Source organism: Podarcis filfolensis (genome assembly GCF_964270895.1).
Source record: "Podarcis filfolensis genome assembly, chromosome: 4".
Taxonomy (NCBI): Eukaryota; Metazoa; Chordata; class Lepidosauria; order Squamata; family Lacertidae; genus Podarcis; species Podarcis filfolensis.
The window spans coordinates 99,618,799-99,632,002 of record NC_139607.1 but is presented as its reverse complement, the minus strand read 5'-3'; the positions used below and the strand labels follow the sequence as shown (position 1 = coordinate 99,632,002).

Here is a 13,204-nt window from a genome sequence, read left to right as displayed (position 1 = left end):
TGAGTCAGCCCAGGTCTCTGGGCCTCCTTCCCTCCCACCTCCTTGCTTCGGCTTCACGTTCCCCGCAGGCGATTCTGGAAATGCATTCGGCCACTTGTTCAAACCTTCGGATGGCATATAATTTGGGAAACGGGAAAGACCACAGCCGAGTGGTAGACCGTCTGCCTTGCCTGTCGAAGGTCCCCCAGGCTGGCACTGAGGTGAGATGGTGCCAGCTTGGGTTCCAAAATGCCTCCCCAGATCCCCTTGCTCCTGTGAGCTGGGCTGGGCTGGGCTGGACGATATGCTCTGGAAGTCACCACTGTGCCCTCGTGGGACACACCATCCAGCTATCCCCTCTTGCACCCGGAAAATAGTGTGAGTTTGAGTTAGGCTAGCAGCAGGAGAACAGTAATGCTTTTGTGTTACATGTCTAAGATATCCAGAAATTACTGTATTTTTCTGTGTATAAGACGCCACCATGTATAAGACGCCCCTTACTTTTGGGGACCCCAAATTTAGAAAATGGGCATATGCACTATCCGTGTATAAGATGCCCCCCCAATGTTTAACCTTATTTTAAAGTAAAAAACCCTAGTCTTATACACAGAAAAATACGGTAATCTTCACCAACATTTGCAAAAGCCGGCATTGGCTCTCCCCATTCTGCCTGCCTTGTCCGCCTGCAAGGTCAGGGCTGTACATAGATGTCACACACTAGAATATTCACCTTCAACTCTCTGAGGGGCTGTCACATGGAAGATGGACCATCTTGGCTGTGAGTCCTGGAGGACCTGCTCCCTGCCTTGCAGGCCTATTTCTACCTGGCCTGGGAGGCGGGGCCTGGACTGACTCCAGCTACAAAAGCTGAGGCTGCAGAACAGACTCTTGCGCTGGGGTCTTGGTTAGGGGTTTTCGTTGTTTTCTTGTTGATACTAATTTTTTGTATACTGTAATTTTAGATCTTACGATTTATGTGGAAATTGTTCAGTTCGGTTGTGCGCCTTTTGATGTGATTTACTTATTGTTTGTGACTACTGGTCTAAACCACAGAGCCTAGGGCTTGCCGATCAGAAGGTCGGTGGTTCAAATCCCCGCGACGGGGTGAGCTCCCCTTGCTCGGTCCCTGCTCCTGCCCACCTAGCAGTTCGAAAGCACGTCAAAGTGCAAGTAGATAAATAGGTACCACTCCGGCAGGAAGGTAAACGGAGTTTCCGTGCGCTGCTCTGGTTCACCAGAAGCGGCTTAGTCATGCTGGCCACATGACCTGGAAGCTGTACGCCGGCTCCCTCAGCCAGTAAAGTGAGATGAGCTCCACAACCCCAGAGTCAGCCACGATTGGACCTAATGGTCAGGGGTCTCTTTACCTTTTACTTGTGTTATATTTGTAATTAAATAAATATTTTTATTTAGTAAGCCGCCTTCAGCATGGTTTTAACTATGCAAAGGCTGCATACAATTAAAATGATGGTGATAATTCAAGCTTGTTTTCTGCTGCTGCAGGCGGGAGAACATGATTCAGATTGCAAGAAAGGGGATTCCAGCTAAGCATTAGGACGAACTTTCTGAGGGCAAGAGCTGTTTGATAGTAGAACAGACTCCCTCGGGAGCTCATTGACTCTCCTTCCTTGAAGGTTTTTAAACAGAGGTTGGGAGGCCACCTGTCAGTGGTCCTTTATCTGCAATTCCTGCATTGCATGGTGTTGGAATAGATGACTCCTGAGAGTCCCTTCCAACTATGCAATTCTAGGATTACTGGGCTTTCGCTCTTGGGATGAAAGCAGTGGAGGCAAATGGGCCGATTGGACAGGCCGTTTTTAGGAAGCTGGCCCTGTTTTTCTCCCTTGAGATCATTATGTTACTGGTGTGTGTGTGTTTAGGGGGTGGGAAGGATCTCATTCTGTAAGTGTTGCAAACCTCGAAGGACCTCGCAAAGAAGTCGAAAGTTTCCCTAAAGCCCCTCCGGCTGTTAAACAGTAACATCTGGGGGCAGCGGGTGGGGTGTGGGGAGAGGGAGAGAAGTGCTGTTTAACTGGCCTCCGCTGCTGCTGGGGACAGAAGCTTTTGTTGTGGCCAAAAGTTCAAGTTTCCAGCTTCCTCTTCCTCCACCTGTCAGGAGGGCCCGGCTCGCAGGCGCTGAGCACAAACTCAAACATGCCCTTTGGGCTCCCGGAGTCGCTCACCCAGAACTCCCGGGCTCCGAGGCCTGAATAGAAGCCCCATATGTTCAGCGCGCGAAGGGGGTGGGCAGAGAGGGGAGCCAAGTGCCTATTCTGCAATAGGAGATGCCCAAAGCCAAAGGAATCACTGGATCAGCTGCCTTCTTTGCTCTGAAAGTGGAGGGCATCCTTCTTTTGCTCCCCCCGAAGAACAAATTTATCCTCCCTGAGATGCATCCCTTCTCTTTCTCTCTTTCTCTCTCTCCCCCCCCCCATTAGTGGGGTGGTTTTTGTATCTTCCAAAGGACCCCTGGCCAGAAAGCCCCCTCTGGAATGTTGGGGGGTTCTCACCATAACCAAGGAGGCATTAATTTGGCGAGCACCTGAAGCTTGGATAAGGGATTGCAGCAGCGCTTCTGAATACTAGTTACTGGAGAGCCCACAGGAGAGGAGAGTTGCTCCTGTGTTCAAATCCTGCTTGTGGGTTTCACACAGGCATCCGGTTGTCCACTGTGAGAACAGGAGGCTAGGCTAGATGGGCTGTTGGCCTGATCCAGCAAGCTCTTCTTGCACCTTCCCAGTTTAACCTAGTCCAGGGAGGCAGGCAAACCAGCCTCTCTCTTCCATATACTGCGTGGTAACATTCTCGGGTGGGGATGTTTGTACTTCCGTCGGATGAGGTTGTCTTTCAGAGGCTAGTGATGATAATAGCATTTACAGAATGCCATAGACTATCCAACTAGTTTTGCACAGTGTCCTGTCATAACTATTACAGTGGTTTGTGGAACGCTCTCCCCAGGGAGGTTCATCCGGCGCCATCATTATATACCTTTAGGTGCCAGGTGGAAACATTCCTCTTCAAACAGGCCTTTCACTGATGATGAGCCGCTACGCTTGTACATGCTGGCTTCTGGGGCTGATGGGAACTGGATGCTTCCCAGGTCTCTCCGCCGGGCTCTCCAGGGCTCACTTTCTAGTCCTGCACATGGAATTCCAAATTTTCAACTCTTTCTGTAAATTTGCCATGCTCATATTTGTGGGAAAGGAGACACTGATGAGATTTAATCTTCCACTTTGCAAATTCCTGGCCGAACCTTGTGTTGCTACTCTGTGAAAATGCACCTCTAAGTGTCTGTGGATGAGCAGCTGTTTGGGAGCCGTTCAGCCGAGTGCCTCAGGTGTTATTTGGTTAAAATGCGGGTAAACATCCTTAAAGATTGATCAGAGAATTTTATTTAATTAACAATAAAATACCCCTGCTGGTAAATACATTTGGTTGTCTAGGAGCTGAGCAGTGGTCGTCGCTCTATTGATTTGTTGTGATTAAATCAGGCTGGGAATATATTAATGATGATCACGAGTGCCCCGAACATAAAGTTCAGCCATTTCACAAAGCTGCTAAGTTGCTCAGCACCAATGTGCTGATTTTAAAAAATGCCCCTAATTGAAATGTCGATGCACGCTGTGCTCCTCGATGGCGCTGCGGTCATCCTGCATTCTGACTTTCTCAGTTCATCATTCCAGAGGGCCTTAAGCAACTTGTGTCCTGTTCCCGAACACAGGCTCTTGTCGATGACCGTGATCAGTGAGGGCTTTGTGGCCTCATCTTGCTGTGCGCAAACTTCAAAAGTCACTCTGGAGCACCTCCCATCACCCAGAACAGGCATACTCCTTATGATGCCCCATCCAGATGTTGTATTCCAGCTCTCTTTAGCCCCAGAGGGCATAGCTAATGGTCAGGGATGATGGAAGTTGTAGCTTAGCAATTTTTGAGGGAATTGGGCTATGTTTCGCCTGGAGAAGAGAAGACTCTGAGGTGATATGAGAGCCATCTTTAGATATTGGAAAGGCTGTCACATGGAGGAAGAGGCAAGGTTGTTTTCTGCTGTTTGAGAGGGTAGGACCCAAACTAACAGATTCAAATTGCGGGAAAGGAGATTCCGACTAAATACTTGGAAGAACTTTCTGATAACGTGAGCTCTTTGACAGTGGAACGGACTACCTCAAAAGTTGGCGGACGCTCCTTCCTTGGAGGTTTTTAAACAGAGGTAGGGGATTCTTTGGCTGTGATTCCTGCATTGCAGGCAGTTGGACTAGAGGACCCTTGGGGTCCCTTCCAACTCTGTGTTTCTTTAATATCTGGAGGGCCACAGATTAACTGCTTCTGCTGTAAGAGCAGTGAGCAATCAGCCAGCCGCTTGTTGGGAATTGCTTTGCTGTGACTCATCTTGTCCTTTTAAAAATGGTGTTACCTGGGCTGCCTCCTTGTCCTTCTGTGGAACATGCTTATCCTTCCTGTTCAAGGCAGACACTGGGCCCTGCCACTTCTGGAGTGGGGTATTTCCTTTTTCCTTTTCATGGCTCAGCTTTGAGCCTTCAGAGCTTTGAGTTCTGCCTTCTGGCTCATGAACTTCCCCTGGTGCTAAGACCATTGCAAGGTGAGACCTCACAGTGGTGGCAGCACCTTCTCCCAGGACTCTTTGCTGGAGGTTCCTCTTGCTATCGGCTTTCAACATCAGGTCATCATAACACCTTTCCAGTTTTAAGGAGGCTTCTGGAGAGAGAGAGCAAAGATGACTGCTGGTCATCGTGGGCTTAATTCGTTTGGGATTTATACCTGGCTTCATGGTGTTTTTGCATTTTGGTTGGATTTTACCCATTAGCTGGTTAGAAGTGCAACTGATAAGAGCAATCGATGTACAATTCAAATAGCATAAAACACAACAACTGCATCCCTTGGCTTGTCGAGTTTCTATGTTTATCACGTGTCAGGGCCCAGAGGCAGGTGCTGTGGTCCAGCGGAAGCAGAGTGTTGAATCTCAAAGGCAGCAACTGTCAATCTGAAGGAGCAGAGGCAGGAAAAATCATCATCTGGTGCAGGCAAGCTGGCGGTCTGGTTTCCAGCAGGCAGCTGCCTGAGAGAAAGCTGTTTCCAGAGCACCTACTTTGACTGACAGATTGCTCAGACTGAGGAGCCAAACCAGAGGCCTCTATTGCCACTCTAGGCACCTGGTCCAGTTGAGCTGATGAGCTGCAATACCGCACTCTGGCCATTATTTAGGGGGGCGCTGCAGAGTAGGATGGGTCAGGCCAACAGCTTCCTTTCCCTGAGAGCTGCCCCCCAACTGCCCCAGGAAGGAAGGTCCCTGCATCTTGCTACCAGCCACCCTGGTTTGAGTCCCCTGGCATCTTCTGCCAAGGGCTCCTTGGTGACCTTCTTTGAGTCAGTGCCCCATTATTTGAGTCGGTGCATTTGAGCCAGGAAAGGTGTCCTGTTTGCCTGCCACCAAGAGGTGGGAAATTGGGGGGAGGAACAGATCAATAAATCCTCAGACTTTTGTCATGCCAAAATTTTGTGAGCTGAGAAGAGAAAAATGGAGGGTTGGCTTCTTTGATGATATTCAAAGAAGGGAAGAGAAAAAGGGAAGCTCTCTGTGAGTGGTTGGACAGGCAATACAGAGGTACCTCGGGTTAAGTACTTAATTCATTCCGGAGGTCCATTCTTAACGTGAAACTGTTCTTAACCTGAAGCACCACTTTAGCTAATTGGGCCTCCTGCTGCTGCCGCGCCGCCGGAGCACAATTTCTATTCTCATCCTGAAGCAAAGTTCTTAACCCGAGGTACTATTTCTGGGTTAGCGGAGTCTGTAACCTGAAGCGTCTGTAACCTGAAGCGGATGTAACCCGAGGTACCACTGTACTGTCAAGGGATATTCTCTCCCCATTTGATATATTGAAGGCTCCTGTTTATAAGAGTAAGGAAGTAGTTTGTTTTTACAATTTTATCCCTCTGATTTATATATCGCAATGCAATTATTTGGTTTCATTTTGCTTATATCTGTTTTAATGGTAGCTAATAGAATAGATGTTGTTTTTAAAAAGCAGAGCGCTTTTGCGTCTGCACGTGTGTGTATAAACCTTGAAAGCCTCGTAAACATGAACAATGATATGAAACTCAAGTGCCTCTCCTTGCATTGAGCGTTGTTTAAAGTTTTATAGCCAAGGCCGGCCCAAAACATTTTGCTAGCAGCAAATCTCCCTCCTTCTCCACCTATGTGGAAGGACAACATAGCCATTGTGGCTCGCGGCCACAATGGAGCCTTATATGGCTATTCATATTCTGAAGCCAAGTTGGCGGCCATCTCTGCGTCGGGGGGGGGGGGGGCCTTAACTCAGCACTGTACAAATAAGTGAATTTTGTCTGTCCTGAATCTTCAAATACTCAGCTCCATTGGACATCCGGGAGATCTAGTATTCTGAGAGAGGGAGAAAAGTGTTTCTCAACACTGTGCATAATTTTATACACTGGATACTTTAGTTGAGATTCCTGCATTGCAGGCGGTTGGACTAGATGACCCTCAGGGTCCCTTCCAACTCTTAAGAGACTATGATTCTATTACCTCAACCTCTCACTCATGTATTTTGTAAGCTAAAAAGCCCCAAATGCTGCAGCCTTTTGGGGAGTTACTCCATCCCATTGAGCATTATGAGTGCTCTTTTCTGAACCTTTTCCAACTCCGCAATCTCCTTTTTGAGGTTGAGCCATCAGAACTGTATGCAATATTCCAGACGTGATCACACGGTAGATTTGCCTGAGGGCATTTTTTGAGGCTCCTCCTTGAGAGGCCAATGGTGCATTCACCTAGCGCTCATGCAGAGTCACAAATGCCGCTGGAAAGCACAGCAGTAACAGCAGGGATCAGGGTGAGAGTCAGTGCAGTACAGCCTGAATTAACCCTATAGAACTGTATAGAACAGGCACGTCCAACAGGTCTACCGGTAGATTACTGGCCGTCTGTAGTAGATCACTGCCTCCCCCCAAAGAAGCTCAACAACTTTGGCTTCCCTAAAAGAAAGCTCAATATTTTTGCCCTGCACCCTCAGAAATCAGGGCTTTCCTTTCCTCCTTCTTTGACCTGAACCCCTAAAAAGCAGGCCTTCCTCCTTCCTAAAAAAAGCGTCAACAACTTTGACCTGAACCCCAAAAAGGGGGTAGATCACTGCCAGTTTTTAACACTGAGAGTAGATCGCAGTCTCTTGGGAGTTGGCCACCCCTGGTGTAGAATTATGGGAACAGACCTCTGAGGGGTGAATCTGCCTAGGATTGCCCCGGTGATGTGTAGCGTGATGGGGACCAGCAAAGCTAAGGATGGCTTTTGGTCGGGCGGTTGGAGGACCTTTGGAGAGCTTCCAGATGGAGCAGGGGTGTGGGTTTCTGCCGCAGGCGATGCTGCTTTGAGTATGCGCCATGCAGCTGCAAGGCGCTCTCTGGTTACTCTTGTAAACACAGCCCTGTCTGCCCAGTTGACATCCAATCCGGGCCTCCCCCAGGCTGATAGAGCTCGTGGCTACTCAGCCCGTCACTACAGGTTCATTTCCTCTCTTTTTTGGGTAGGCAAGGGAAAATCTGTTTGGCTTGAGCACACAGTCCTCTTAGGGTGATGGGCTGCACAGAAGGGTACTCTCCCTTGTGAATGGGCAGTCCTCAGAAGACCAATGCCACAGCGCAGAACTTGCCTTCCTCATTCATCGGGGCAGGCAACCTTTCCTCTTTGAGAGCCACATTCCCTTGTGGGGAGTAGTCTCTTGGGGGTTGCATGCTGGCAGGGGAGGAGCTCCAGTTGAAGGTGGGTGGGGCCAAAGTTAATTCTGGATTAATTAGTCCAGAACAAAGAAACACCACCCCAGTTTTCAGGATGGCTGCCTCAAATGAAATTCCCAGTCCTGGGCAGGCCTACTAAGAAGTAAGCCCCACTGAGTTTGATGGGGTTACTCTCAAATAAATAAGCAGAGCATTATTTTTTCAGTGCACCAGCCCAATACAGCTACTGTTCAGGGAAGCGAGTGAAAGTAATTCCATCCCGATTTTAGTTTGATATACACATATATGTTCATGTACACACACACTCACACAGCAGAAGTCTTTCTATTCTCAATCAGCTGGGAGACAAATTTCTTTCCTCCAGGCCATAGCATACAACTTAGAAAATAACTTTCTTTTGTGTCTATATTGCCTCTTCTAGTTGTTCTGATACTGCGTACATAGAATGAGGGAAAATGTGTTCAGAGCCAGAAAGCAAACAAGGAAGAAGGGATGGGGATGGGAGGGAGGGAGGGAGGGAGGGGTCAGCTACAGGTGTCTGTGGATGGGCAGGTTGTTTAACTGAGTCATAGATGCTCCATGGCTAACAGATATGCTTCATCTCCCTCTTTCTCTCTGTTCAGGTTGTTGCAGGATGGTGCGAGTGTGAATGCCCGGCACAAACTTGGCTGGACAGCTCTGATGGTAGCTGCTATAAACCGAAATTCAAGGTGTGTTATTTATTTTTCTTTGTAAAAAAAGGTGCATATGACACCCACTCACGTAAAACACCAAGGCAGCATACAGCAATATATGCAAATGCCATCAAACATACGACACATTAAACATGGTAGGAAATGATCCTTAAAATGTCTGGCTCATCTTGGAAAAAATTCAAGCAATTGAACAAGCCTGAATAGGCTTTAAAAGGGTCTCCCAAGAGGCATCCAAAAGGTAGCAGCAAGGTTGCCTATTGACTCTGCCGGAAATTTGGTGTGCTTGGTTTCTTTACCGCCTTTCTTACAGGAGATTCTGAAGGCTATATACCATTTAAAACATTAGAACTGAACAAAATGGAAACAACAGATACAAGTAATAAAGTAATAAAATAGCCACATAATGAAAGGAAGACCTCAGCCTCCACAGGGCTGGTGAAGTAAACATGTACAGTGGTACCTCGGTTTAAGAACAGTCCTGTTTACGAACTATTTGGTTTACGAACTCCACAAAACCAGAAATAGTGTCCCAGTTTGCGAACTTTACCTCGGTCTAAGAACGGAATCCGAATGGTGGAAGGGCACTGGGTGGCGAGAGACCTCATTAGGGAAAGCACGCCTCGGTTTAAGAACAGTTTCAGTTTAAGAACGGACTTCCAGAACGGATTAAGTTCGTAAACTGAGGTACCACTGTGTTGGGTTGTGTCCAAAAGAAGGTGAGCAGAGAGGATAATTGGACCATGATTTTGGCAGGAGGGAATGCCACAGTCAAGGGGCCGAGCTGGTTTTGGGGAGAAAACCATTTGGCTTCCTCTTCCTCCAGAGTGACTTGAAGTCGGTTCAAGTTCTCACCCAGCTAAGAATGCTCTTCTTGTTGCACAGTGTCCTGCTTTGAGCCAAATGCACAAAATGTCTAGCAGCAGGACATGAATAGAGAAGCCCAGTTTGGGGCGTTGTGCGGTGTGTACTCCTGCACTGAATGATGGTTTGGGTGTGTCCTTGCCCAGCTCCCGCCCATTCCATTCCATTGCAGCCCCTTCTCCCCTCTTTCCACTTTTCAGCAGCAGAGTGTCAAAGGGTGCAAAACGGGGCATTGTTAAACTATGGAGGGTGATGGTCGCCAACTTGGTTGGCTTTAAAAGAGGATTAGGAAAGTTCATGGGTGAGTAAGGCTATCAGTACTTATTATCCATGATACCTATACTCTGCCTAAACTGCAGTATGCCTCTGAATACCAGTTGCTGTTGCACTCAGGTCCTGCTCAGAGGCTTCCCAGAAGAGGCAACAGGTCAGCGACTGGGAGAACAGGATGTTGGACCAGATGGGCCTTTGGCCTGACCCAGCAGCCAGGCTCTTACGAAAGGCTTTGCTCCTTTGGGGATTCGCAGTGGTTGTTAGCTGCTCTGCGCACCAACACTATAACTCATGAATATCCACCGAAACTGAATGTTGAAAAATTCAAGGCAGATAAAAGGAAGGACACCAACATGGATGGCTTTGAAAGAGGGATGGACAAATTCACGGAGGAGGGGGCGATTCATGGTTGCTAGCCATGATGGCTATGGTCTGCCTCTACAGTTGGAGGCAGCAGTGCTTGGGAGCCACAGGAAGGGGGTGCGCTCTTGTGTTCGAATCCTGCTTGCGGGTTTCCCAATGTGGTATCTGGTTGGCCCCTGTGAGAAGAGGGTGCTGGACTAGATGGGCTCCCCTTGGCCTGATTCAGCAGGCTTGTCTTCTTATGTTCTTAAAGCTTCAGAAATAGGGTGGGTTAGAAATCAGAACCTCGTTATTCATAGCATAGGAGCAGGATAGGCTTCTGCAAGTCCGCCCACGGGGTTCCGTTGCCTTGCTTTTTCCTGCTGGTCTTTCTTTGCCTTTGTGTTTCCTGTCCTGCCTTCCTGGGCCGAAGGAGCCTCTCTGCCCTACCATCCCTTTAGGTTCCCAGGACAATCGCCGTGTCTCCTTGTAACCTTTAAAGGCAGCTCTTCAATGCGTTCAGTCTACAACTAAATTCAATTAGTTTTCTTATTTAAAGATGGAGCGAAAGAGGGCGGGGGGGAGAGGGGGAGAGAGAGAAATCCAATTTTCGGAAACGTGGGACAGCCAGTTGGAATGGGCTTTGATGTTACAACCTCTCAGGGGCGCTTTACTTAGTCACAAGTTCATAAGCAAAAAAGGCCTAATTATTTGGGAAAACACAGGATTAAACGGGCTCACAAAGGCCGAATATCCGCTCTCGGGCGACGCGATACGAATCCATGTGCCGAGTTCGTGTGTGGTGCAAACTTTGATGTGTGCTATGACAAGCTGAAAGTCGTGACCCCCTCGGGGAGCTCCTTAAGACAGGCCAAGAGGCAGGGGGCGGACCCTGGGGGTCTGTTTGTTTAACTTTGATGTCCGAGCAGCAACGGGCTCCCTTGTTTGCGGGGCTGCGGAGGGGTGGGTTGAGCGCCCCCCTCCGACCTTTGCAGGTGGACAATGGCCAGCGGTGGAGTGTGACGATTGTTGACCATTCCGAGTGGCTGGTGGACCAGAACAGGGTTTCGGGAGAAAGGCTGTTCATGGTACAATAATTGCCCCAGATGGTTCCTCATCCCAGCCTTTGCCCAGTGTTAAGCCTTTTATCTGCAAGAGTGGCTGAAGCTCCGACTCTGTGCTTGCCTGCCTGCCTGGTGCAGAACCAGTGTGGTTTCTTGGTTAAGGCTTGGTACAAAATGTTTGTGGGAGTGGCGGCTTAATCTAATTTCGTTCTTTCTTTTTATAAGAAAGGTCCTTGGATAAATGGCTCTCATTGGGGCCAGCCTCTGAGAATATACAGTGGTACCTCGGGTTAAGTACTTAATTCGTTCCGGAGGTCGAACCTGAAACTGTTCTTAACCTGAAGCACCACTTTAGCTAATCGGGCCTCCCGCTGCCGGCGTGCTGCTGCTGCGCGATTTCTGTTCTCATCCTGAAGCAAAGTTCTTAACCCGAGGTACTATTTCTGGGTTAGTGGAGTCTGTAACCTGAAGCGTATGTAACCTGAAGCATATGTAACCCGAGGTACCACTGTAATGAGAAGCTGATGAAGTCAGTGTCATAGTTTCCCCTCTTGCAGTCAGAGGATAATACAGTGGTACCTCTGGATGCAAATGGGATCCATTCCAGAGCCCCGTTCACATCCTGAAGCGAACGCAACCCGCGCATGCGTGGGTCGCGATTCGCCACTTCTGCGCATGCGCGTGACATCATTTTGAGCGTCTGCACATGCGCGAGCTGCGAAACCCAGAAGTGACGCACTCCGTTACTTCCGGGTCACCACGGAGCGTAACCTGAAAACGCTCAACACATTTAACACGAGGTATGACTGTACAGAGGCATTGCCCTGATTCTCATTCTTCCGGTTTCCCTGGGCTTGGAGCTCTCCTTGCAAGACACACCTTCCGTTTGCTCTAAGGGACCTCCGTTTGAAATGGACCTCAAGAGGTTTGCAGCCTGGTCTATTACATGGTTGTTTTTAATATAAGGCAGCCTTCGCCAGCCTGGTGCCCTCCGGGTGTTTGGGCCAGCTGGGCTCGATGGGAGTTGTAGTCCAAAACATTTGGAGGGCACCAGTTTGGTGGCAGCTGCAGCTGCTTCGAGTTGTATGTACGTCAGGGGCAAGCGAGAACCGTTTTGGGAATTCCTGCTCCAAATAGTTTATTCATGCACGTCACACGTCCCATCTCTCAGTGGAAGTGCACCGTGGAATAGGAGTGATCCTCAGTTGCTGCAGCTGCTCCAGAGAGTGCAGACCTGGGTGGGAATAGCTGCCTAGGCTCTAGATTTTTGTTCGCAGGTAACCAGAGCTGTGGAAGCAACTGTAAGCATAATCTTTAGCAATAAAGAGTTAACCACCTACCGTGTGCATGCCTTTGAATGGGAGGCACCCTTGATACCTTCCCTCCAGAGCAGGAGAAAACAAGCTTGTTCCAGCTTCCATGTGACAGCCCATCAACCTTTCTAGGTTAGCGGCCATCATTGCCTCTTGTGGGAGCAAGTTCTGTAATTCAACTGTGCACTGCGGGAACATGGACTTCACCTTTTTCTCCCTCTCTGTGTTGTGGTCCACGTTGACCACCGGCTGCCTTGATCTACCAGATCTGGCTGCTGCTGTCCAGAGGCCCTGGCTCATTCTTCCAGCAAACTCCCATTCCTTCTTTTCAGGGGGTTGCGCTAGATGACCCTCAGGGTCCCTTCCAGCTCTGCAGCTCTTTGAGTCTATCAGTCCAGCTGTCGCGGCGCAAGCGTCCCTTCCAGCCCTTTCCTCCCGATCACGTCACCCGGCCGCTAACAGCAGAAAGCACTTTTGCCGTCATCGATTTAACTGCCTGGTGAACTTTAGTTAAAGGCTGCCCTCTGGGTCAATGCAGATTTTTATATATGTGCAGATGAGGAGGCTCTGCTGCTAATGCAATTAAGACCTGATCAGCAAATTAAAGGCCTAGTTTGTTGAGGCGATTGAGCACCAGCTCAATCACAAGTTATTGAAACTCACAAGGCTGCCTGCTTCATAATGTATTTAGTGAGCCCCTCTTATGAGGGGTGGGGGGTAGGCTTCACTGTCTGTGTGTGTGTCTCTCTCTCTCTCTCTCTCTCTCTCACACACACACACACACACACACACCACACACAAGAACACAAGAGACCAGGATGCCCCCTGTTTCTCTTTTTCTTAAAACCCCACGTCTGCTGTCTCTGTGCCAGGGGCCTGTGGTTTGTTTCCAGGTCCTCATGGAGCAAGCAAGCGC

The 13,204-nt window shown here is 48.9% G+C and overlaps 1 protein-coding gene across 2 annotated transcripts in view; it reads left to right on the top strand.

Moving 5' to 3' along the window:
- CLPB (ClpB family mitochondrial disaggregase) overlaps positions 1–13,204 on the top strand; it is a 72,262-nt gene that overhangs the window by 4,997 nt on the left and 54,061 nt on the right. For both annotated transcript variants that reach the window (XM_083609798.1, XM_083609797.1), the window contains exon 3: positions 8,364–8,450. In XM_083609798.1, coding sequence (XP_083465924.1) covers positions 8,364–8,450 — 87 coding nt within the window. The remainder of the gene's footprint in view (positions 1–8,363; positions 8,451–13,204) is intronic.